The sequence below is a fragment of the Muscardinus avellanarius genome (assembly GCF_963383645.1).
Source record: "Muscardinus avellanarius genome assembly, chromosome: 21".
Taxonomy (NCBI): Eukaryota; Metazoa; Chordata; class Mammalia; order Rodentia; family Gliridae; genus Muscardinus; species Muscardinus avellanarius.
This window is the reverse complement of record NC_137807.1, coordinates 17,770,995-17,795,313: the sequence shown is the minus strand read 5'-3', so window position 1 is coordinate 17,795,313 and position 24,319 is coordinate 17,770,995. Positions and strand designations below refer to the sequence as shown.

Genomic DNA, 24,319 nt, shown 5'->3' with positions numbered 1-24,319 from the left:
TCTCTCTCTCTCCAGGGCTTGTGTAGCTCAGTGGTAGAGTGCCTGCTTAGCATGAGGCCCTGGTTCCATCTCCAGTACCACCAAAAAAAGTCTCCAGACATTCCCCCAGGGGGAAGGCCCTCTTCTCATTTAGAACCGCTGATTTGAAGGGAAAAGAGAACAATGTTTAATTTTTTTCTCTTCAGGCATAGGCCTCAGCTGAGGTTGGTGCACTTGTTGTTTCCCATGGTGAATAGTTGGCTGGCCATCTGTTGCCAGGGGGCTGCTAGGACACTGGTGTCGGGTCCTGACGGGTCTGAGGCTGGTTCTCGCCGACCTGCGTGTCCCAGCTGGATCTGGGCAGGGGTAGACGCCTGGTCCCACTCCAGCCGAGAGCATGCCTCCCTCTAGATGCGGTCCGAGGAGACGGCTGACCTGCTGGCGGAAAAGGCCCAGATCACCGAGGAGGAGGCCAAGCTCCTGGCACAGAAGGCCGCGGAGGCCGAGCAGGAGATGCAGCGTATCAAGGCCACCGCCATTCGGACGGAGGAGGAGAAGCGGCTGATGGAGCAGAAGGTGCTGGAGGCCGAGGTGCTGGCACTGAAGATGGCCGAGGAGTCAGAGAGGAGGTGAGGGGTGTCCTGCACTGGAGCCTGGCAAAGGGACTCTCGGTGCCCACCCTGCCCTGCGCAGAGCTGGACAGAGCTGTCTTCAGGCTGCCTCTCCAGCGTCGGGCAAGGGGGCCAGGGCCCTCTTGGGGCCAGGATGCCACAGCTCACAGCCAGGTGAAAGACGGAAACTGTTGTCTGTATTTCTCAGACTGTTTGGGGCTCTGGATTGTGGTTCTGCAGCCTTCAGATAAATACTAGTACATTAGCTCATTCCCCGCAGCATCTAGCTCTGCTATTTACAACACTTGAACTTGCCTTCTTTTTGGTACGGAGAGCTGAACCCAGAGGCATTCTACCTCCAAGCTGCACCTTCAACCTTATTTTTTATTTGGAAACAGAGTCTCACTGAGTTGCAGAAAGCCTCATTAAGTTTCTGATGCTGGCTTTGAACCTGTGATCCTCCTGTCAGTTTCCCAAGTACTGAGCATGCACCATCATACCTGGCTTTTTTTTTTTTTTTTTTTTTTTAAGTACTAAATAGTGAACCCAGAGGCATTCTACCTCTCAGCTATACCCCAAGATCTTTTATTTTTATTTTGAAGCAGGGTCTGTCTAAGTTGTTGAGGCTGGCCTCAAACCTGCAATCCTCTTGTCTCTACCTCCCAAATACTGGATTACAGGCATGCACCACCACGCCCAGCGTTTTATTGGATTGTTTTAAATGGGGCCTCACTATGTTGCCCAGACTGGGCTTGAACTGGACTCAAGTGATCCTCCTGCCTCAGCCTCCCAAGCGGCTAGGATTACAGGTGTGTGCCACCTGCCACATCTGGCTGGTTTGCTGTTTCTTGTTTGACTCTTCTCCCCACGGGCTTCCCATCTGGTCTAGACTCACCAGTTAAAATGAATAATGTGAGCCAGGCGTGGTGGGCACGCTTGTAATCCCAGCATTTGGGAGGCTGAGACAGGAGGATCCAGGTTTGCGGCCAGCCTCAGCTACTTGGTGAAGCCCTTTGCAACTTAGTGAGACCCTGTTTCAAAATAAAGAATTAAAAACTAGGGCTGAGGGTATAGCTCAGAGGTTACAGTGCCCCTGGGTTCCACCCCCAGTGCTGCAAAAATAATAATAATAATAAAATGAATAATGCCCAGGAATGTTGGCCTTGCTTTGGAAGTTCTGGCTCCCTGTAACGCCCATTGTTTTTGGTCACCTTGTCAAGTACCATCCTTGGGGGTGCCCCGGTCCTCCCCTCTTCTTTTCTTTGGAGCTCACGAGGCTTCCTTGATTACAGGGCCAAGGAGGCAGACCAGCTGAAGCAGGACCTGCAGGAAGCCCGTGAGGCCGAGCGGAGAGCCAAGCAGAAGCTTCTGGAGATTGCCACCAAGCCCGCGTACCCGGTGAGCCCGGCAGGCTGCCGGCCCGCGACTGCCTTAGACCTGTGATTTCCTGCCCGTCCCCGCCGTCGGGGCACCTGGCAGTGTGGCGGCATGAGGGTGCGAGCGTCCGGCAGGGACTGGCTAGGACACTCCTGGTCTGCCACCTGGCCTCGAATCAGTCAGTGACCTCTCTGTTTACCTAGATAACGGGCAGTGGTGCTGTTTCCAGCTCTGGAATGTTTTTCTTATTCTAAGTAATATCATCTCAAATTCTCCAGAGAGTTTTCTCTCTGGCCCCTAATGCGTAGCCGAATGTAATCTTCAGCTCTCAGTACGTACCATATGCCATGGTTGTAGCTCTGGAAAGGGACTGACTGCACAGCTCAGAGTGAATTACTGCCCTGCAAGGCCCAGCTGCCGGCGTCAGCGTGGGCACAGGGCGGCAGACTTCTGCTAAATGGGTCACGAAATAAGTAGAAGCTGCACCTTTTCCTTCCGTGCCTTCTGCTCGGTGTATTTTTGCACATCTGTTCTGTGTCCACATAATGCCACACAGCTGGATTCGATGTCCAGACAGGTGTGCGCAGGTGTGTGGACACAGCCCGGCCTGGGGGCGGGAGAGCCTCAGGAGGGTGCCCGAGCTGACTCTGGAGAGGGCTGTGGGGGCTCAGCAGGCGGGAGGAGAGGGTGCAGGTGTAGCCACAGCACACGCACACGTGCACGGCACACACACGGCCCAGGCTCAGGCGGGCACAGGAGGCATAAGCTGCTTGGGGTTGGGGGGGCGGGATGTGAGCAGCTCACTTGCTGTATGCCATGGCGCTGTGTTACTGTGTAACAGGCCACTTAAGCCAGCTGTGTATTATTGTTACTTCCCGTGGCGGGGATTGGTCGGTTCAGTGTCCTTGCTCAGGGTCTGTCAGTGCTCACAGGTGACCCTGGGACTGGAGTCACCTCGAAGGCTCAGCCGGGCTGTACTCCTGAGATGTGTGTGCAGAACAAGCACGGCCAGGCGTGGCGGCACACGTCTGTAGTCCATTACTCCAGAGGCTGAGACAGGAGGAATCCAGGTCCGAGGCCAGCCTCAGCAAATTGAGGCCCTCAGCAACTTAAGGCCTTCCAAATAAAAAAGTAAAAAGGGCTGGGGGTGTAGCTCGGAGGTAGGCTGTTTCTGGGTTCAGTCCTCAGTACCAACACAAAACACGTTCATGGAGTGAACTTTATGAATTGCTCCACCTTTGCTCTTCCCTCTCAGCAACAAGTCGTGGAGGAGAGCTTCCATTCTAGTTTTTTAATCACATTTTATCATATGGATGGATTGTAAATTTTTCTAAGCAGTCCCTTATGGCTGCCTATTTTGTCTGTTTCTTTTGCAGTTTTGGACAAAAATGTACTGAACATCCCTAAGCTCCAATCTTGCACATACATGTAACTCTATTTGGTAAAATAAATTCTTGTAAATAGAACTGTGGGGTCAGATGTTCAATTCTGATATCCTCCAAAGAAGTTGTGCCAATTTCTGCTCTCTCCAGTGCTATAACAGCCAATACTTATCCTTTCTGGAAATTTTTAAAAGGTATAACGTATGTACAGAGAAATGCCCAAATTCCAACGTACAGCTTGACGAATTTTCACAGATGGAACACACCTATGTACACAGTACTCAGATCAGAAACCAGAATGTCCCCAGAACCCTGGGAGCCCTCTCAGCACAGAACACTGCTTCTGACACCCTGTACACACCTGCCTCTTTCCCAGACATTGTCCTAGACCCAGTGAAGGATTCTAAGATGAGAAAGAGCAGGGTGTGGTAGCCTGTCATCCCAGCACTCGGGGAGGCTGAGACAGGAGGATCGCAGGTTTGAGACCAGCCTCAGCATGTAGTGCGACTCTCAGCAACCTAGTGAGACCCTGATTCCAAACAAAACAAAAGGGCTGGAGGTGTAGCTTGGCGGTAGAACGTCTCTGAGTTCAATTCCAAGTGATTAACACACATGCATGCACGTGCGCGCGCGCACACACACACACGCCCCTACCTACCTGCCTCTCTCTGTCCCCAGGAAACTTGCAGACAGTAGAAAGGAGAAGATGAAGCCAAAAAGCAATCTCCAGAGAGTAGAATGACAGCAAAGAAGCAGACGCGAAGGGGCAGCAGAGGAGGGTCCCTTCTGGCCGAGAGAAGAAGGATGTGGAAAGGCCTTGAGAGAGGGAAAATAAAGGACACAGGCCAGAGCCTAGAGACAGGAAGGCACCTGCTCAGAATGCACAGAGCCAAGAGGGGAGAAGTGGGGAGGGAGACATTTTGGATGACTCTAAGATGAGAAAGCCCCAAACCCAGCTCTCATGCCGTCACTGTACTCTAAGCCCCGCCCCGGCTCTGTCTTCTGAACCTCAGCTCCTCCGCAAGCCAGCAGAGCCTCTCTGCTTGGGGCCAGGTTCCTGCCCGCGTCCCCACACAGGCGCTGCACATGCCCGGCACTCGGGCTGGACGCTCTCCACCCTACTCACTGCCGTGCCTCTCACCCGGCACCCCTCTCCTCCTGGCACATCTCTTGTCGCCCACCTCCTCCAGCCCCCTTGGCCTTTGCTCAGGTCCCTGGCCTCAGTGTTTACCTCATTTAACGGTGAGACTGAACACATCTGTTTCCTGAACAAAACTTCCAGCTGCTCAGAGCCAGGAATGCTGGCTTGTTCTCAGCGCCTCCAGCGCTCAGCACGGGCCTGGAGCTTCCTCAGTGGAAAGTGAATGGGAGTTTGCATCGATTCACCCAGGCTTGAGATGGGGAGGGTGAGCGCGTGTGAAGGATTGGGGTGACTTGCCCGGATCTGGGTTCTTTGGGTCTGTTGAGCTGGGAGCACTGAGTGTGGAGGGCCGGTTCTTGTAAAGCAACCTTGAACTTCCTAATCCGAGCTTTCTCGTTGATAGCCCATGAACCCAATTCCAGCCCCGTTGCCTCCTGACATACCGAGCTTCAACCTCATTGGCGACAGCTTGTCTTTCGACTTCAAGGATACTGACATGAAGCGGCTTTCCATGGAAATAGAGAAAGAAAAGTAAGTAGCCCCCTGTGCCCTGCTCGGGGCAGCCGTGAACGAGAGTGAGGAGACCTGAGCCTAGGGATGCAGAGGCTTCCCCGGCAACTTGTCACTAGCTCCCGCAAAGGGCTGCTCTGTCGTTACCCACTGGAGTTTTCTAATTAGAATTAAAGACAACAGATCAGCAGTCGATGCTCCAGGATAAAAACAACACTTGATTGGTGACCTGAAGTTTATAGTGGCTTGAAGCCATGACTCGAGAATAGGACTGGCCAGGCGCCACGGGGCACGCCTCTAATCCCAGCTGCTCGGAGGCTGAGGCAGGAGAATCACAAGTTTGAAGCCAGCATGGGCAGCTGAGATAGAACTTGCCTCAAAACACCATTACAAAAGGGCCGGTCGTGTTGCTGGTAGGAGATTGCTGGATAAGGCCCTGGGCATCTCCAGCCCTGCAAAACCAAAACTGGCTTTCCAGGGGTCTCAGAATCAGCCTGCTCTTCCCTTGCCACTCAACTGCAGATCCTCTTGGTTGTGTTCTCCAGGAGCCGAGACCTGCAGAGGTTCCCCCATCTATAGCACAGTGAAAGAAGAAACACAGGCTGGGGCCAAGGGAAGCCGGTGGCCGGGTGAGGCCAGCTCTGCTGCTTGGGCAGCCTGAGCCTCGAGCTGGGCCTGGCCTTTCCATAGCAGCTTCTGCAGAACTGCCCTCTCCCTCCATGTTATGGTCAGTGGAAGTGGATGAAAGGTGAACAATCCCACCACAGGGGAAGTCTAAGCGAGGTCCCCCCATTTCCCAGAGCCAGAGCCATCCTGGTTAACGGTGTCACCACTAGTGGAGAGAAATCATAATAACTACCACAGACTGAGTGCCCGCGTGTCAGGGCATTTTAGCTGTTGTCTTACTAAACTCCTCCTAACAAAACAACAGACTAATACCAGAGGTAGGTTTCAATGTTCCATTTTATTTTAGTTATTTTTGTGGTGCTGGGGATCGAACCCAGGGACATTCTACCGCTGAGCTACATCCCCTGCCCAATTTTATTTTTCATTCTGAAACGGGGCCTCACTAAGTGATAGCCTTGAACCTGCGCTCCTTCTATCTCAGCCTCCCAAAGTGTTGGGATTACAGGTGTACATTACTGTGCCTGGCGGTGTTCCCACCTGATGATGGTTTGGTTTGACAAGTTCACCCAGCATCGCACAGCTGTAGGAGCAAACCAGGGGTCAAAACCCATCACCGTATGTGGTGTCCTCAGGACAACCCTCTGGGGAAACGCTCTGTGGAGTCCAGTGTAGGCCTCCACGTGCAGGCCGTGTTTCTCTTTGGGCCTTCATGGCAAGGCGATAGCTCAGAAGCTATGGCCCGGAGCCTCCAGTGGGAGCATCTGCTATCTGAGTTATTTTCTCTTGTCCAGCTGTGCATGTTTATGTGGTTGTAATCAGTGTAAGGTACATCCTGTTCTGTGTCCTGCTTTTATATAGTTGTATTTTCATACTGTCTTAGTGTGTTCTGACTGCTATAACAAAATACCAGAGACTGGGGAGCTTATAAACAAAAGAAATTTATTTGTCACCCTTCTGAGGGCTGGGGAATCTTAAGATTAAGGCTTTGTTAAACTCAGAGTCTGATGATAGCCCTCCTCCTGGTTCATAGATGGTGCCTTCTGCTGTGTACACACAGGGGCCAGGGATCTCTGTGGGGTTATTATTATTATTATTATTATTATTATTATTAATTTTTTTTTTTTGGTGGTACTGGAGTTCCTGGAAACCCTTCTACCTCAGGGCTACACTCCCAGACCTATTTTTATATTTTTATTTGGAAACAGGGAACAGGGTCTCTTAAGCCAGCATGGCTGGCTTCGAACCCACGTGATCCTCCTGTCTCCGCCTCCCAAATGCAGGGATTGCAGGGATTACAAGCGTGCACCACCATGCCCGGCATTTTTATTTTATTTTTATATTTATTTATTTATTTATTTATTTATTTTCGGGTCTGGGGGTGGAACCCAGGGACATTCGACCCCTGAGCTACACCCCCTGCCCTATTTTTTATTCTTTATTTTGAAACCGGGTCTCACTGAGTTGCAGAGGGCCTCACTAAGTAGCTGAGGCTGTCCACGAACTGCGATCCTCCAGGTCTCAGCCTCCCGAATGCTAGGATTACAAGTGTGCGCCACCACGCTCGGCATGTGGGATCTATTTTATAAGGCCATAAATTCCATCACGAGGGTGCCCCCTTTATGACCTAATCGCTTCTCACAGACCACACCTCTTATTGGCAATTTAATTTCAACATAAATTTTGGGGAGTCATACTCAGCCCATTGCTTGCTTGCTTTATTTATTTATTTATTTATGTGTTTATTTATTTATGTGTTTATTTATTTATGTGTTTATTTATTGTGGTGCTATAGCCATGAAGCTCCAGGCCCCTTGCACTTACTTATTCCCCTGGTGCGTTGGCAGTCCGTTTGCTAGCCGTGGTGAACCCTGCAGCGGGTTTCCTCCTATCTGTGTTGCATGGTTCTCCAGGCCGTGCCCTTATGGTTGGACACTTAAGGGTAGGTTCTCGATTTTCACCATTATACACATGTTGAGCAGGGCATCTCTTTGTATTTGAGGGCTGGGGCCTTTTTCTTCCCGGCCTTGGCTGCGTGTGCTTCTATTATCCTCAGGAAAGGGAGCCTGAGAATAGGTGGACATGGCCTGTCAGACGAGGTCTGGGAATGGAACCCAGGGATGTTCTGCCATTGAGCTACACCCCCAGCCCTGTTTTGCTTTTTTATTTTGAAATAAAGTCTCACTAAGTTATCGTGCGCTAGCCTTGAACCTGCGCTCCTTCTGTCTCGGCCTCCCCAGTTGAATTACTGCTCTGAGAAGGTGGAGATAGGGAGAATGTTCAGGGCCCCAGGAGGCTTATTTCTGTGTTTTTGTATAAAACTAAGAGCTATCTGTGACAACTGGTACTTGTAAAGCACTATGAGGTAAGTTTAGAGAGGGTATTCTCTCCCTGCCTGCCTGCCTGCCTGCCTGCCTGCCTGCCTGCCTTCCTTCCTTCCTTCCTTCCTTCCTTCCTTCCTTCCTTCCTTCCTTCCTTCTGTCTATCTGTCCGTCCTTCCTTCCTTCCTTTCTCCTTTCCTTTTTTTATAGTATAAGGGATTGAACCTAGGGGTGCTCTACCACTCAGATACCTCCCTATATCCCCCCTCCACTGTTTTTGGAGAGGAGGCGGTACTAGGGATGGAACCCAGGGGCATTCTACCTCTGAGCTATACCACCAGCCTATTTTATTTTATGTATTTTTTTTTATTTTTACACTGGGGATTATACCCAGAGGCATTCTATCTCCGAGCTATATGCCCAGCCCTATTTTAATTTTTATTTGGAAATGGGGTCTTGCTAAATTGATGGGAGCCTCACTGAGTTGCTGAGGCTGGCTTCAAACCTGTGATCCTCCTGTCTCAGCCTCCTAGGTACTAGGATTACAGGTGTGTGCCACCATACCTGGCTGTTCTTTTTATTTTGAAACAGGGTCTCCTTAGGTTGCTGAGGCTAGCCTTGAACTTGTGATCCTCTCGTCTCAATCTCCCAAGTACTGGGATTACAGGCATATGCCACCACACCCGGCTTGTTTTGTTTTTTAACTTGATAGGGTCTTCTAATCTGCTGAGACTGGCCTCGATTTTGTGATCCTCCTCCTCAGCCTCCTGAGTGGCTGGGCTTATAGGCGTACACCACCGTACCTAGTTCCTGTACTTGCTTTAATTCTAATCACAGCCTTGTGATTGTTATTTGAATTTTACAATGAGGAAAGAGATCCATAAAGGCATTTAAGCGAGCAGCCCCGGCTCCCTCCCATGGCCCGGGAATGGTCTCAAACGCTGGCTCCCCACCGCGCCCTCGGAGGGCTGGTGGCGCTTCTCACCCCTGCCTCGGCGTGTTCAGGCCTGAGCCCTGACAGGCGGTGTCCTCTCGTGGCAGGGTGGAGTACATGGAGAAGAGCAAGCATCTGCAGGAGCAGCTCAACGAGCTGAAGACAGAAATCGAGGCCTTGAAACTGAAGGAGCGGGAGACTGCGCTGGACATTCTGCACAGCGAGAACGCGGACAGGGGCGGCGCCGGCAGCAAGCACAATACCATTAAAAAGGTACCCGGGGCTCTGGGCGTCCGCCAATCGGCCCATTCATTAGTGAAATGCGAGGTCGGCATCTGGCTTCCTCAGGAGCAGAGTCATTAGGCTGTTGTCATTTTTTACATGTACTTAGTTGAGGAAATTTTTCAACTCCTGCCAGAAAGGGAATTTAATCTGCCAGTGACCACAAACCCATTGGCTTGATGGAAGTGGAGCTTGTGTGAAAGCCCTGATGAGATGGAGCCCCGTTGGAGGACGGGCTTTGATCCATCATCACGCACTAAGCGGTCCTGTCCTGACGCCTAGGGGCGCTGTGCCCAGGGAGCTGCCTGGCTTAATGAGGAGGCCCGGTGAAGAATGGAGTCCCCTCCGGTTCTTTTGTGCTTTTAAGTGGCAAGGACTTGATTGAGGAATCATATTCTGAATTTCTAACTTATTTCATACTTAAAAGAAAGTGTCTAGGAAACCTTCGTGTTTTAAAAACTGAGGCTTCCCTGAGGAGGCTTATAGTGGCCTATCTTTCTCACCTGATGGGAGCCGAAGTTAAATCCCAGGCCAGGCATGGTGGCCCATACCTGTAAATCCCAGTATTTAGTAAGATAAGATCAGTCATTGGGTTTAGGTCTGGTTCAGATTTTACCCTTTGCCTTTAAAGTCTCCCAGTTTCATATTCTCTCTTCTTTCAGTGATTACGCTGTGACTGAAAACCCCAAGAAATCTGTACCTACCTGTCACTGTTGATGGGTACAGTAGGGAGCCCCCGTTCTCTCTCTTGATTCCAGTTACAGTCGGCATGGGGTAGAGAATTCCTTTTAAAAGCATAACCTAAAAGGAAAGGCATTTCCATATCTCACCACCTTCTTTCCTCTGGTCTGTCCCTTCCGGGGTTTCCCTTTCAAAACCAAGTTACTAAACAGCTGAAGCAGAGTTGAGAGAAGGTCTTGGTGGTAAAGCCGATCGTGCCAGGGGGCCAGCCCCAGGTCTCGTCCCACCCGTCACCTCTGCCGCCGCCGCCGCTTTAGCCAGCGGGGCACTCAGCCACAGGGGCCTCTAGCGCTGAAGCTGGAGAGACCTGTTTTCAAGCCATAAGAGCAAACAAGCGAAGTCACGCATCACGATTCCAGGCCTGTCTGAGCATTTTGCAAATGGCACATGTGGCATTGTTGATATCACAGGGCATGTTTTTGTTTTTCTTCATTTTATTTTGCTGGTTTAGCCTCAAGCCCAAGGCAGAAGACCTATCTGCATTTGAGCCCTCAAAGTAGGTTGTTCCCAGGTACTCTGTCTGTGGTGGCGGTCCTGCCCCCTGTGGTACTAACCCATGCATGAGCTTGCCTGTCTCTGTCCTCGGGCCATGCGGAGCCCCCTGAGGGCAGGGGCCTGGGGCCTGGCCGCAGCATGCTTTGAGCCTGAGAGCAGTGTCTATCTGGCGGTGCCAGACCGGCCTCCAGAGCCCAGAAGGCTGCGTGGTTCTGATGAGCATGTCACAGGGCTGTAGGACCAGTCCTCTTCCCACCTCATGTCATCGCTGGGCTGAGAAGGTCATGGCTCCTTGTCCATTCAGGTCTGTCTCAAAGCCCTTTGTCTCAGTGACGTAGTCCTTCCATAAATAACCCTAGCATGGAATTGCGGGTATTTCGGTGCTTTCAAGACTGGTGTCTGTCATTCGGGATCCACGCCTGCCATGTGGTGGTAAGCTCTGCAGGCCCGTGCTCACACCTGGCAGCTTCTGGTCGTGGAGAGGAAGGGCCACCCGCGCCCACTCGGTTTCCCTTGGAGCTTCCGCGTCCTGTTCACACCTTTTCTTTTCGAGTCCAGCAAGCGTGGAGCACAGGAGTGTCGACTATAATCAGTCCAGTGGACTGTCTGTTCCCTCATCACCACTGTAAAGGCCCGCTCAGCTTCGGCCACTACAGTGAGATCTCACACTGGAGCGGGCCTGTCGCGGCGCCCAGGAGATGAGCAATCAGTGGCTGGAGAGTGAATTAATTGAATGATTGCAGCTGATTCTCCTGACATGCCTAGGCAGTGGAGAGCGTTTATTCTGCCCAGTAATGAAACGACGTCCTGCCTCTGCTTTTCGCTTAATCCCCAGTCGCACCAAGCCCGGCACCAGCCAACGGGGTGTGGGACACGTGCTTCACCACTGTTGAGTGGAATAAGCTCATTGGAAGCTTTCTACCAAAAATAAGATGTGGCATAAGATAGATCGTATTTATGGTCGTTATCCCAGCAAGAGAGGTTGGCTATTAAAGTCCCAAATCGATTTTTAATAAGATGGATTAGAGCTGTCAGTGGTTCCAAGAATCCATGGCACAAACCCTGATTTGGGTGCAGTTTGCGCCCTGATTAGATTTAGCAGGCTCTTTCTTCATGTCCCACCTGGGCGTAGGATATCCTAACACCCAGCAGTGTGTGCCCTGAGCGGGGCGGTTGGGGCCAGCCTTGGGATGAGCAGACCAGGGGGGTCTCTGCCCAAGTGGCGGCTCTGAGCACCCAGGGCAGCCCAGGTGGACCCACTGTGGGTTCCAACTTTGGGTGACACGGAGGCAAAGCAGAAAGGTCATGGCTTGATCAGTCCATGCTGTCTGTCCTCTGCATATGCTGTACTGTTCACTCTGAATACAGTTCCAGGGCTTTCTACCTCTGGGCTGTGCTCCCAGACCTTTTTTATACTTTATTTGGAAACAAGGTTTCACTAAGTTGCCGAGAGCCTCACTAAGTAGCTGAGGCTGGCTTCGGACCTGTGCGATCCTCCTGTCTCAGCCTCCCAAGCGCGGGGATTACAAGCGTGCATCACCACGCCCAACGACCAATTCCATCTTCTTTCTGTAGTGATTCAGAATGTTATTATTATAGACAAGTAAATTTAATTTCTAGTCAAATTTATACTGTTTCCGAAATAGCCAGTCATGGCCCCTATAACCTTTGGTCAGTGGCAGACTGAGAATACTCTCATACAGACTGTATAGGAGCGCATCGCCCAGTACTGTGTTAGAATAGCCTTAGTTTGTATAAGCACACGCTTATGATGTTTGCCCAGTGATGAACTTGCCTAACAATACCTTTCTCACATCGTGTCCCCGTCATTAGGCAATTTGTGATTGCACATGGAAGCATTCATTCACTCATTCATCCACTGATGGTTCATTCATTCATTCCCTCTAATGTCTTGATGTGCACTTGTTTTCAGACAGGTTTCCAGGCCCTCGTTAGTCTGGAATCCTGATTAATCGAGGGTCAATAAAAAGCATGGCTTGAGAGGCTGAGACAGAGGGATCGGAGGTTCAAGGCCATCCTTGGCAACTTAGCAAGACCCTGTTTCAAAATTAAAACGAAAAAGGGCTAGGATGTAGCTCAGAGGTAGGATGCTCAGTCCCCAGTGCCTTCCCTCCCAAAACAGAAAGCTTTATCAAAGCATGGCCTTGGCTTTTCATAAGCTGGAGCTCTGTCAGCGTCACTTCACAGTGAGGGGTGGGTTCTGCTGCACAGAACTTTGAGGCATATTCCACTTTTGAGACTGGTAGTCCCTGTGCCGGGTGACCAGGACTAAAGGCCAGCCAGTTTCCTGTGCCGAGGTAGCTCTGGGGCCTTGCCCACCACGATCTGGGTTAGTGCCCGTGCGGCTGAAGTGGCCCTTCAGGCTTTGGAAGTGTGGGCACCTAGACGTCAAGGGCAGAGCTCCCTCTAGAACATTGAGGATGAGAGATGCAAAACCTGGTAGTGTCTTGGAGTTTACAGTGTCCTAAAAGTTCATTAGCCTGGCTCTAAAGCTGCATGGTTTTTGTTTTGTTTCAGTGGTTTTTGATCGTAGATTTCAACAAAAGAATGGGTTTCCCACCTCCTGTGATCCAGGTGCACTCCTGCACTGGTAGGTTCCGTGTCCAGTGCAGTCTTGGCATTTCCTTGGGGGCCGTGGAAGCCAGTTCAAGGGTCTGCCCCATGGGTGGCCAGGGGTTACCATGGTCCCTCAGGAATGTTGAGAGCAGTGCTTTCTGCTTACTCAAGGTTACTACCGCTCTGACAGTCCTTACCTTTAGAAGGTGAATAAAGAGCCGGGCAAGGTGGTGCACGCTTATAATCCTAGCGCTTGGGAGGCTGAGACAGGAGGATTATACAGGTTCAAAGCCAGCCTCAGCTACTGAGTGAGAGGCTCTCATCAACTTAGTGAGACCCTGTTTCCAAATAAAGTATAAAATAGGTCTAGGAGTATAGCTCGAAGGTAGAAGAAAAGGCCCTGGGTTCTACTCCCAGTACATACATACATACATACATACATACATACATACATACATACTGAATAAAGAGCCAGGCATGGTGGTGCACACTTGTAATCCCAGCATTTGGGAGGCTGAGTTAGGAGGATCATGGTTCGCAGACAGCCTCAACTACTCAGTGAGGCCCTTTGCAACTCAGTGAGACCCTTTTGCAAAAATAAAGAATAAAAAATAGGTCTAGCTTATAGCTCAGAGGTAGAATGCCCCTGGGTTCCATCCCTAGTACCGCTTATAAAGATAAAAAGGTGAATAAAGCCAGGTGCGTTGGCACAAGTCTGTAACTCTAGCCACTTGGGAGGCTGGAAGCATGAGGAGGAGGCGGAGGCATGAGGGTCTCAGGTTCAAATCTAGCCAACTTAAGCAAGACCTTTTTTCCAAGTAAAAAATAAAGTAGGGCTGCTGGGGATACAGCTCAGAGGTAGAATGCCCCTGGGTTCAATTTCCAGCACAACACACACACACACACACACACACACACACACACACACACAAACACACAGTAAATAAAACATCCCTAAACCAGGATTGGTAAAGCACTCCTGTAATCCCAGTATTTAAAGACTGAGACAGGAAGATCGTAGCTTTGAGACTGGTTTCAGCAATTCAGCAAGACTCAGCAACTTAGTGAAATCCTGTTTCAAAAAAAAATAGACAAAGCCAGGCATAGTGGTGCACACTTGTAGTCCCAGCACTTGGGAGGCTGAGACAGGAGGATCACAGGTTCGCAGCTAGCCTCAGCAACTTGATGAGGCCCTCTACAACTTGTAAGACCCTGTTTCAAAAATAAAAGAATAAATAGCATGGGAGGCGTAGCTCAGAGATAGAATGCTGAATTCCTAATACCAAAAGGAAAAAAAAAAATCCTTCACCTCCTCAGATTCTTGTCAGGTTAAATGAGGGAGTCCAGAAAGCACTTAGTGGACAGTGAGGATTTAGAAGCTAAGAAGAAGCCAGAGCTGGGTGTGCTGGCCCAGGCCTGTGAGCCCAGTACTCGGAGGCTGAGACAGGAGAATCACAAGTTCAAAGCCTCATGCAGATCAGAGGTAGACTACCCTTGGGTTCAATCCCCAGCACCAAAAAAAAAGAGTTGATCATGGTGGTGCATTATAATCCCAGCATTCGGGAGACCGAGACAGGAGGATCACGTTTCACAGACAGCCTCAGCTACTTAGGCCCTTTGCAACTCAATGAGACCCTGTTTCAAAATAAAGAATAAAAAATAGGAACCGGGTGTGGTGGCGCATGCTTGTAATCCCAGCATTCGGGAGGCTGAGACCGGAGGATCGCGGTTCGTGGACAGCCTCAGCTACTTAGTGAGGCCCTCTGCAACCCAGTGAGACCCTGTTTCAAAATAAAGAATAAAAAATTAGGCAGAGGATATGGCTTGGAGGTCGAATGCCTCTGGGTTCCATAGACCTGCAAAAAGTAATAAAAAAGAATAAAAAATAGGCCTGAGGGTGTAGCTTGGAAGTAGAATGCCCCTGGGTTCCATCCCAGTACCACAAGAAAGAAAGAAAAGAAAAGAAAGAAGGAAGGAAGGAAGGAAAAGAAAGATGAAGAAAAGGATGGAAGACTGGCTTCAGTCTTCTGAGAAGAAAGAAAGAAAGAAAGAAAGAAAGAAAGAAAGAAAGAAAGAAAGAAAGAAAGAAAGAAAGAAAAGGATGGAGACTGGCTTCAGTCCTCTGAGCTGAACTGCTCCAAGGTACTAGCAAACAAGACATCGCGTTTGTGCTCACGCTGTCCAAGGGAGCAGAGGGTTCACAGGACGAGAGAATCAGATGAGAAGTCGGGGTGGTGGAGCTTAGGAAGCGTGTGTCATGAGGAGAGGGTTTGGACAGTCCAGGCCCAGCCAGGTCCCACTGGTGGAGGAGTAGGAACAGAGGAGCCTTGACATTGACGGGAAACTCAGCTCCCGCTGCTACATCAGGAAGACATAAAAGTCCAATGTCATCTTCAATTTCTGCCAAGTCCCCTTAGAGATGCAGAGTTGGTGAAGTGAAGTGGAACACTGCAGGCACCGAGGAAGCCATAAATCACAGGAGTGACTGAACAGCGTGAAAGGCATCTCCCACAATTAAAACAAGTGGCCTGGGCCTCCCTGGGGACCTCCAGCTTCAAAGACGGCTGCTGGACAGTTTGTTTAATATGCAGGTCATATGTCCAGCCTTCCTATGACCCAGGGTGCTGAGTGGCTCAGCTTGCATTAGAGACAGCGCGGTCCAGTAGGACATCCTCAGCCCTGAACTGGTCCCCCAGCTCCAGAACCTTCCCTTTGTTGCTGTGTTCAAAGGGGAGGGAAGAAAGCCGAATGGGGAGTGGGTGGGAGTGACAGCAGGAGCAGTCATGGCAGAGAACACCCGGTAGAACTTGCAGTGGCCACCCGTCCTCTTCCTTGCGATTCCGGGCTCCGTGGAAGCCCCTGGAAAGCAGCCAGTGGCTGGTCTTAGGAACCTTCCCCTGGACATGACTCACACCTGCACACGCAGACACCGTCCTCACACCTGCACACGCAGGCACCGTCCTCACATCTGCACACACAGACACCGTCCTCACACCTGCACACGCAGGCACCGTCCTCACACCTGCACACACAGGCACCGTCCTCACACCTGCACACGCAGGCACTGTCCTCACACCTGCACACACAGGCGCCGTCCTCACACCTGCACACGCAGGTACCCTGGAACTGTTGAGAGCTTATAGTTTCTTGCTTGCTTCTGGTAGCTCTCAATAGAAGATTCTACCAGCTTTTCCAAAAGACTGTGACCCGGTCTTGATTCAGTTGGGAGACTACCCAGCCACAAGGTTGCTCTTTGGGAGGTGTCAGGCCCATAGACCCTGCTCGGTCAACTATTCAGAAGTGCCTGTGGCCATTACCGGGCCCTTATTAGACGCAGTAAAACATCGCGTTGGCCCGGGGCTCTGCGCAGTGCTGCAGCGCGGCGCGCCACGGGCATCTGATTTGTTGATGCATCAGTGGGAGGGAAGGGCTGGGAGGCAGACTCATTCTGCGGGCTCAGGGTTCTGCTAGGAGCCTTGCCGTGATTTCTCTTTCGAGGTTGGCGATTTAAAAGTGACATCAGCACATCTGGACCTCTTTCCTAAGGCTCCTCCTCGGAGTGCTCGATAATACCATTTGCCTCCACCTGCCCACTGAGGTGAATCGGGCCGATTAGTCCATTTGTCAGTAGAGCCAGGGCCGCCAGCACCGCCGGGGCAGCGAGAGATGCAGGCAGACGTGGGCCCAGCCATCTTTCTGCTGCTTGCTGTAGGTCCCTGGAGGATTAGTAGACAAAAGGGGCCCCCGGGCTTTCCCGGGTAGATTTCTCTCTAGAGCTAATACCAAATTGGACTTGTGCGTGGAGATGGATGTGGCCTTCCATTCCACCTCTGTTTGGGGATGAGTGTGCAGACAGCTCTCTCCCTGTGCCCGTCGCCAGATGGCATTTGGGTGCAAGCTGTCACTAACAAGACTGTAGAAGAGCTGATCTGGCCACTTTACAGCAGCGACCCCCCTTCCCCATCCCTTCCCTCTGGGCTCCAGTTCGGAATGGGGGATGTTTATCACACCCCAAACCAAAGATTATGTTGGAATTCGTGGTGCCTGGATTTGGCTGTGTCCTCTGCGCCGGAGCCTGCTTTCTCAGTGTGGCTCCTCTTGCCAGAGACTGCAAGGCCTTTTGTATCTCCACCCTCCCCTGCTCCTTCACTTTCAGTATGTAGTGGCGAAGAGGAAGTATAACGGGATTTTAGGGCCTGCATTTCAATCCCATTGCATTGTTATGGGACAGGCAAGAGTCGCAGCGCCAGGAGTTATTAGGTTAGTCACTAGAATGGGTTCAGCGCTGTGGACCTTATTGTTCAAAATGATTAGCCCCTCCTGCCTTCCTTCCCTCCTCCCTCAGGGTGAGTGGATTGAGGCGAGGCCCCCGGAGACTCGTTGGAGGAGTCCTGGCGCTCTGATTAGTTGTGTCCTCCCAGCGTAATTGTAGCTTCCTTTCTCTCGCCACTGATAGCCGCAGTGGCTCCATGTCCTGCCCACCCCGCCACCCCCTTTGCTTTAGGAACAAGATTATCACAGTGCGGCCTTGTGAATCAATTTTCTTTCTGTGCTGATGAAAGTGTAATTCATTCTTAATCAAGCAGCCTTCCCGCTGCAGGCTCAGTGCCGGAATACATTTAGTTACCCTTCCGTCACTTTGGGAAACGTTCCCCTTAAGGACTTTTGGAGGAGAGCTAGCGGGGAGTTGGCAGCCAGCCTGGCTCCGCGGGTCCCCAGCAGGGGGCGCTCTTAGTGGCATTGGAGGAGCGGGGCACCTGGACGCCTTCTGTGTGGGCCACCAGGCGGGGGCGAGCCTGTCACAGGTGTCCTGTCTCAGGCCTGGGAGCCATTTCTCCAGAGCATCTTGACACCCATCGCGTAGCAGTGCGAAGGGGCCAGTGTGTCTCCAGATCACATGCCTGGGTTGGGGGGGACACAGCTGGCTTCCAGGTTCTTTTCCAGTGTGGGGAGGAGCCAGCCTCCTGTCTCTCTTTTTTTTCCTTGTGGTACTGGGGATTGAAACCAGGGGCAGTCTGCCTCTGAGTTGTACTCCCTACCCTGTTTTATTATTTATTTTGAAACAAGATCTCACTAGGTTGCTGAAGTGTTCACTATGTTTCAGGAGCTGGCTTTGAACCTGCGGTCCTCCTGTCTCAGCTACCCAAGTACTAGGATTGCAAGTAATGCACCACCACACCTGACTTTTTTCTCTTTTTTTCCTTCTAGTACTGGGATCTGAAGCCAGGGGCCTTTTATCTCTGAGCTCTACCCCCAGCCTTATTTTTTTATTTTGAAACAGGGTCTCACTAAGTTGCAGAGGACCTCACTAAATTGGCTAAAGCAGGCCACAAACCTGCGATCCTCCTGTCTCAGCCTCCCAAGTGCTGGGACTCCAGGCATGTGCCACTGTGCCCGGCGGCCTTCTGTCTTTTGAAGGAGACAGAATCCGAACTGGTTTAGTTGGGTGGAAGTGTTGTCACGTCACACCCCGTTGGGGGTACAAGGAGGCCTGTCCCTGCCAAGTGGCCTCTCCTGCTCGTCCACCGCCAGGTGACCGTCACAAACAACTGGCCATGTGATGGAGCAGAGGGAGGGAGGGCAGGCAGCTCCAGGGCCAAGTCCGTGGGTGCTGGGCGGGAAGGAGGAGCCAGGCTTCCGCAGGTGGCTCAGAGCCCAAAGGGTGAAAAGGAAGCTGGGTAGATGAGCCGCAGATGGAGGGAAGGAAGTGGCCTCTTTAGAATGGAGTTGGATCAGCGACAGCTTGAACAGCGGCTCGGGCAAGAGAGAACTTAATCCCGCCTGTGCTGTTCACTCGGCTGATTCTCACCAGATGTGAAGACACAGCTGGAAGGGCGCAGCGGCCAGCCCAGCGCCTGCTGAGGAGACTTCATGTTCTCTAGTGGTCTTCAGGGAACTGCGGAGAGAGCTCGGGGGCTCGGAGACTTTGAGCAGGGCCTTGCGGTCTCCTGCCCGCCCAGAGGAGCAGCCCAGGACTCCGTGCTGGCCGCGGCTGGCTTCAGTGAGTGCCGAAGGACAGTGGGCGGAAGATGTGGTCGCCGCGCACATCCAGCAGAGCTGTGCTGCTCGTCCTCGGGAGGGTTCAAGGGAGATCCGCCAGACCAGAGGCCCGCAGTGACGCGGCTGTCGTCTGCGGCCCTGGTCGTGTGTCCACGTCCTGTGGCTTTTCTGCTTTCCCATTTGTTGAAATGCACCTAGAGCCCACGTCCCACACACGAGGGCTCGCTCCCTCCTGGAGACTCCTCCCCTCGTGCAAGGCTGGGCCAGGGCAGGCCACTGCTGCCACGTTGCCAGACATCTTTGCTTGGAGTTGCAGTGGTGGGTGGGACTCCCGGAGTGGCTTCAGTTCTCAACTCAGTCCGACACGGGATGCGGCGAGGGCCTTAGCGGGATCATCTCCACGGCATTCGGCTCTGGCGAGCAGAGGGGTCACTGTGCTGTACAGAGAGCCGGGCTGGCCGCCAGGCATCAAGATAGACCACGTGTGGCAGTGGGCCCGTGCACATTAGGACGCAAGTATGCGGGGAAACCATGAAGCCCGAGAGCTGATTTTTGTGAGTGGGGAAAGAAGGCACGAGCGGCGGAGGCGGTTTTATGAAGGTCTGGTTTCATGCCACTTCTCTGATCCTCTGCCTCTGCTGTTGTGAATAGCGCTGGCTGCAGCTGTACTGTAAGGGACAGAGAGCGTTCCAGAACACACCCTGCCTATGGAAAGGACCCCACAGGGAGGGGAGCCTGCCCTCCAGAGCGCCCCCAGGGAGCACAGTTGCCCAAGGGGAGGGCTTCCCGAGCTTTCTGCAGAAAAGCCCTGAGGTCCTGTCTGAAGGGGAGAAGCCTCGTGTCACCGCCGCCGTCCCCCTGCCGTCCAGCCCGAGCCAAGCCTTCCAGTGTCCCAGCAGAGGAGGGCATGTGATGCCTGAGGAGCAGCGGGCGCAGGCCGCGGAGGCGCCTGGAAGGGTCCCAGCAGTGGAGAGGAGGCGTGTGTTGTCAATTCCTGGACGCCGGGATTCTGAGTAGAGGTGGAAGTGCGTTGCGGTGAGGGTAAGGGGGCGGCGGCAGCAGGCCAGGCGGTGACCACAGGAGATTCCCGGAGCCTCAGTCAGCAGCCAGGTCCCGGCCACCTCCGTGCAGGAGGCCGAGTCTCATGGCTTCGGGAAGGTTGTGGCGTGGTGGGGGTTTGGGCGCTCCGCCAGCCTTGCCTTTCCTCGAGGCTGAGGTCAGACCCCGGATCTGCAGGAGCGGCGTGGGGTGGGATTGGGAAGTGGCACCCACTGAAGAGCGCTTAGCATTCCCAACAAGCGCCAGCTCGAATAACTGGAATCTGGCGCAGGCAGCGCTGCCAAAACCCTCCCCTGGCACCTCGAGGGGACAGCCAGCACGCTCCTCGGATAGAGCATCCAGGAATTCTTGGAGCCAACATTGTGCAAACAGGCAGGAGGCTCACAGAGGCCCCCACGGCCTGGGCTCCCTGCCTGGGGAAGTGGCCAGGCCTCGGGCAGCGCGCGCCCTGTCTCAGGGGCCACGGTGTAACCCTGCCTTCGGCCACACGTCTTCCTAACAAGCTCTGTGCTCTGCACCGTTGGGAGGAGAGCCAGGCAGCGGAAGGGGAGAAGCGTGATGCTGCTATTAGTAATAACAGCTGCCAGTCCTCAGCATGTGCCAGGCGCAGGGCTGAGCGCCTCGCACGTGTTCCCCAGTTCCTCTGTGTCCCCTGTGAGGAAGGGCTGCCTTCACCTGCTCACAGCGGGGAGGTGAGGCCAGAGGGATGGGTGGTTTTTCCAGGGCCACCCAGCTGCTCACTGGGCCAGACAGGTAGACTGTGCCTGCGTTTGACTCAGTGGCTATAAACCCGCCTCTGTCCCCTGCAGGCTATGTCCCTTGAAGAGCCTCTCAAGGTCTTCTCTGACCTTGGGAAACCTGAGTAGAAATGTGGCTTTCGTTTTATTTTTTTTATTAAAGCCTTGGACAGCAGCTGGACGCAATGGCACATGCCTATAATCCCAGTACTTGGGAGGCTGAGGCAGGAGGATTGCAGGTATGAGGACAGCTTCAGCAACTTAGCAAGACTCTCAACAACCTAATGAGACCCTTCGTCAAAGCATAATATCACCAGCTGAGCATGGTAACGCATGCCTATAATCCTAGAACTTGGGAGGCTGAGACGGGGATCGCAGGTTCAAAGCCAGCCTCAGCAATTTAGTGAAGCTTTCAGCAACTTAGCAAGACCCTGATAAAACCCTGACTCCAAATAAAAAATAAAAATAGAGCTGGGGGTATAGCTCAGAGTTAGAAGGCTCCTAGGTTCAATCCCCAGCACACACACGGTAACAAAGCAGAACTGGGGGTGGGGGGGGGCAGCAGCTTAGAGGTAAGAAACGTATCTGGGTTCAATTCCTAGTACAATTTTTTTTTCCTTTTTAAGGGCTGGGCAGTAGCTCAGAAGTAGGATACCTTTGGGGTTAATTTTCAGTACCCCTTCCCCCAAAAAAAGAAAAGGAACCCCTACCCACAGAATTTTTGTCCCAGGAGACCTCTGGCAGCCGAAGCTCTGTCTCCCCTGGCGACTGTCCTGGTCCCGGTTCCCATCAGGCATACCACTGCTGGCCTTTCTGATCACATGGAGGCACAGACCCGTCCAAATGCAGCTCCCTTCTGGAGGGAGTTAAGCTGTCTCCATTCCCGTCAGAGCTGGGCTCCCAAAGGGCTTCTGGAATCGGTCCCACTGAAGGAAACAGCTCGGATGCTCCCTGCACCAGCTTGTTAGCCGGGAACTTCCAGGCCGGAAGACTTGGCAGGATTCAGAGTCGGCTCTCTAGCTGTCTCGTTTGGAGCACACTACGCTGCTGTCTTTTGATGGTGAAGTGCTTGGTTTCGAGTCTCCCTCCCTGCCCTTGTGGTGCTGCGGGTAGCACTGAGGGCGCTTCAGATTCGGAGACTGCCCGAGGTCACAGGAAGGGCCTGCCCAGTGGTTTACCCCCAGAGGAGGGAGGCTCAGAGGTCGAGGTTTCCGGGCCACACAGCGAGCCTCCAGTGGCGAGGTCAGCCCAGGCGGAGCCCTTGCCTGCCTCTAGACGTGTAGTCCCACGGCCCACGCAGTCGGTGGACATGGTCTGTGCTCCTGCTGCTGCAAGCACCAAGGTAAACATTTGGAGCACATGAAGATGAACAGCGTGGGCTCCCTGGCCACCCCCTCGCCAGCTCTCTGGGAAGCCCTGGAGCTGGTCTGGAGCCCACTCTCCCCAAGGGTCTGTCTCAGGAGCAGAGCAGGGCCATGGGAAGGCGTTTGTGCCGCTGCTTCTGTCTGGGGAGAGGCTGGGAAGTGGCCCCAGAGGCAGGCACAAACCCCGGCCCCCGGAGCCCAGCTCTCACCCACCTTCCCCTCCCACGTTTCTTGACCCCATTCTCCTGGGCAGTGGCCTTCCTGAGGAGCAAGCATTACTGCTGGCCAGAGTGCTGCCCCGGCGCACCCACCCTCCCTGTGGGGACCGGCCCACAGAGAGCCTGCGCCCTCCAGCTCACACAGAGAACCTGCTCTCAGCTGCCGAGTCACGGGCAAGTCTGATTTGGGACCACCTGGGCAACCAGTAGCAGAAGGGACAAGCTCCTCCTCATGTAACACAGGCCTGTCACCTTGTCTCAGGGCATGGGGACTGAGTTTGCCCTGCCAAGCTGGGTGTTGAGTCCAGAGACGACGCACATCCCAGGCTGGTAGCACGCCACAGAGGTGGCGTCTCACTTTTGGAGACAGGAATGTGAGTATCCAGCAAGAAATCCAGGGACCTCCTCTCCTCCGGAAAGGCAACATCCGCCAGGCACAGTGGTGCACACCTGTAATACCAGTGCTTCGGAAGCCAAGACAGTAAGAAGACAGTTTTGAGGCCAGGCTCAGTAACTTATTGAGACCCTGTTTCAAAATAACAGGCCAGGCATAGTGGCACACGCTTGTAATCCCAATACTCGAGAGGCTGAGACGAGGATTGCAGGTTTGTGGGCAGACTCAGCCTCCACAACTTAGACCTGGTTTCAAAATAAAGAATAAAGCCAGACATGGTGGCACACGCTTGTAATCCCAGTACTCGGGAGGCTGAGACAGGAGGATCGCACACATTTGAAGCCAGCCTCAGATACTTAGGCTTTCAGCAACTTAGTGAGACCCTGTTTCCAAATAAAATATAAAATAGGTCTGGGAGTGTAGGATGCCCCTGGGTTCCATCCCCAGTACAAAAGGAAAAGGAAGGAAGGAAAGAAAGGAAAAAAGAAAAAAGAAAGAGGCTGGGGGTGGAGCTCAGATGTAGAATGCCCCTGAGTTCAATCCCCAGTATTGCAAAAAAATAAACCTGAACATGGTGGCACACACCTGTAATCCCAGTACTTGGGAGGCTGAGACAGGAGGATCACAGGTTGAGAACAGCCTCAGCCACCAGTGAGACTCATCAACCTAGTGAGATCTTATTACAGAAAATAAAAATAAAATAGGACTGGGGGTGTAAGTTGGAGGTAGAATGCCCCTGGGTTTAATTCCCAGTGCTGCCAAAACGGAAAAAAAAAAAAAAAAAAAAAGAGGACTGGGAGTGTATCTTGGAGGTAGAATAGCCCTGGGTTCAATTTCCAGTACCAGAAATAAAAAGGCTGGGGTGCAGCCCAGTGGTAGAGCACCCCTGAGTTCAACTCCTAATGCCACACACAGACGGCGACATTGATGCCACGTGCCTGCTGATGCCTCTGCTGCCATGTCCTTGCCTGGCACCTCCGGGGCAGATTTGGAGTCTGCTTTGGGCCACCAACTCCTTGAGGTGTCTGAGCAGGTCCCCGTCGCTGCAAACCACCTTCCAGGTCCATCCCTGCACAGGCCGCCTTCACCCTGTCCTCTGCTCTCTTGCAGCTCACCTTGCAGAGCGCCAAGTCCCGCGTGGCCTTCTTTGAAGAACTCTAGCTGGTGACCCGGCCACCCCCGGATCTGCCACTTCTGCTCCTGACACCAGCGGCATCCCTCGGAGCCCTCAACAGGGCTGGCTGGGGCTCCCCGGGAGTTCCCAAACTCCCCAGTGGAGCAGAGAGCCGAGCCCCCTTCATGTGCAATTGCCCTTGAACTATGACCCTGTAGAGATTTATCTTGTGGCGTTCTAGTTCTCCTGACCTGGGACTTTTTGAGGAGTGTCTGTCTTTCTTTGGTGGGTTCCCACACTTCCTTCCTCCCCGGCACCCTGGCATGTGTGTCTACCCAGAGCCCCCCGCCCGGCTTGGTTATAGGGATGCGGTGTGGATGTCTCCTGGCGGCTGGCTCCACCCCTCCCAACCTGCCCTGGCTTCCAGAATATCCTTCTCCACAGCTGACAGCCGCCTAC

At 52.8% G+C, this 24,319-nt stretch overlaps 1 protein-coding gene across 11 annotated transcripts in view; it reads left to right on the top strand.

Moving 5' to 3' along the window:
- The window catches only part of NF2 (NF2, moesin-ezrin-radixin like (MERLIN) tumor suppressor), a gene marked incomplete at both ends in the record, with an annotated part of 103,852 nt that extends 79,945 nt beyond the window's left edge, over positions 1-23,907 (top strand). For 5 of the 11 annotated variants that reach the window (XM_080717317.1, XM_080717313.1, XM_080717316.1 and 2 more), the window contains 5 exons: positions 391-608; positions 1,883-1,988; positions 4,894-5,021; positions 8,987-9,152; positions 23,857-23,907. In XM_080717317.1, the coding sequence (XP_080573443.1) occupies positions 391-608; positions 1,883-1,988; positions 4,894-5,021; positions 8,987-9,152; positions 23,857-23,907 (669 nt within the window). Of the gene's footprint in view, positions 1-390; positions 609-1,882; positions 1,989-4,893; positions 5,022-8,986; positions 9,153-10,353; positions 10,390-23,856 lie in introns of those variants that run through there. The other 6 variants (XM_080717322.1, XM_080717319.1, XM_080717318.1 and 3 more) reach the window with 2 other exon arrangements.
- Positions 23,908-24,319: the final 412 nt, after the last annotated feature.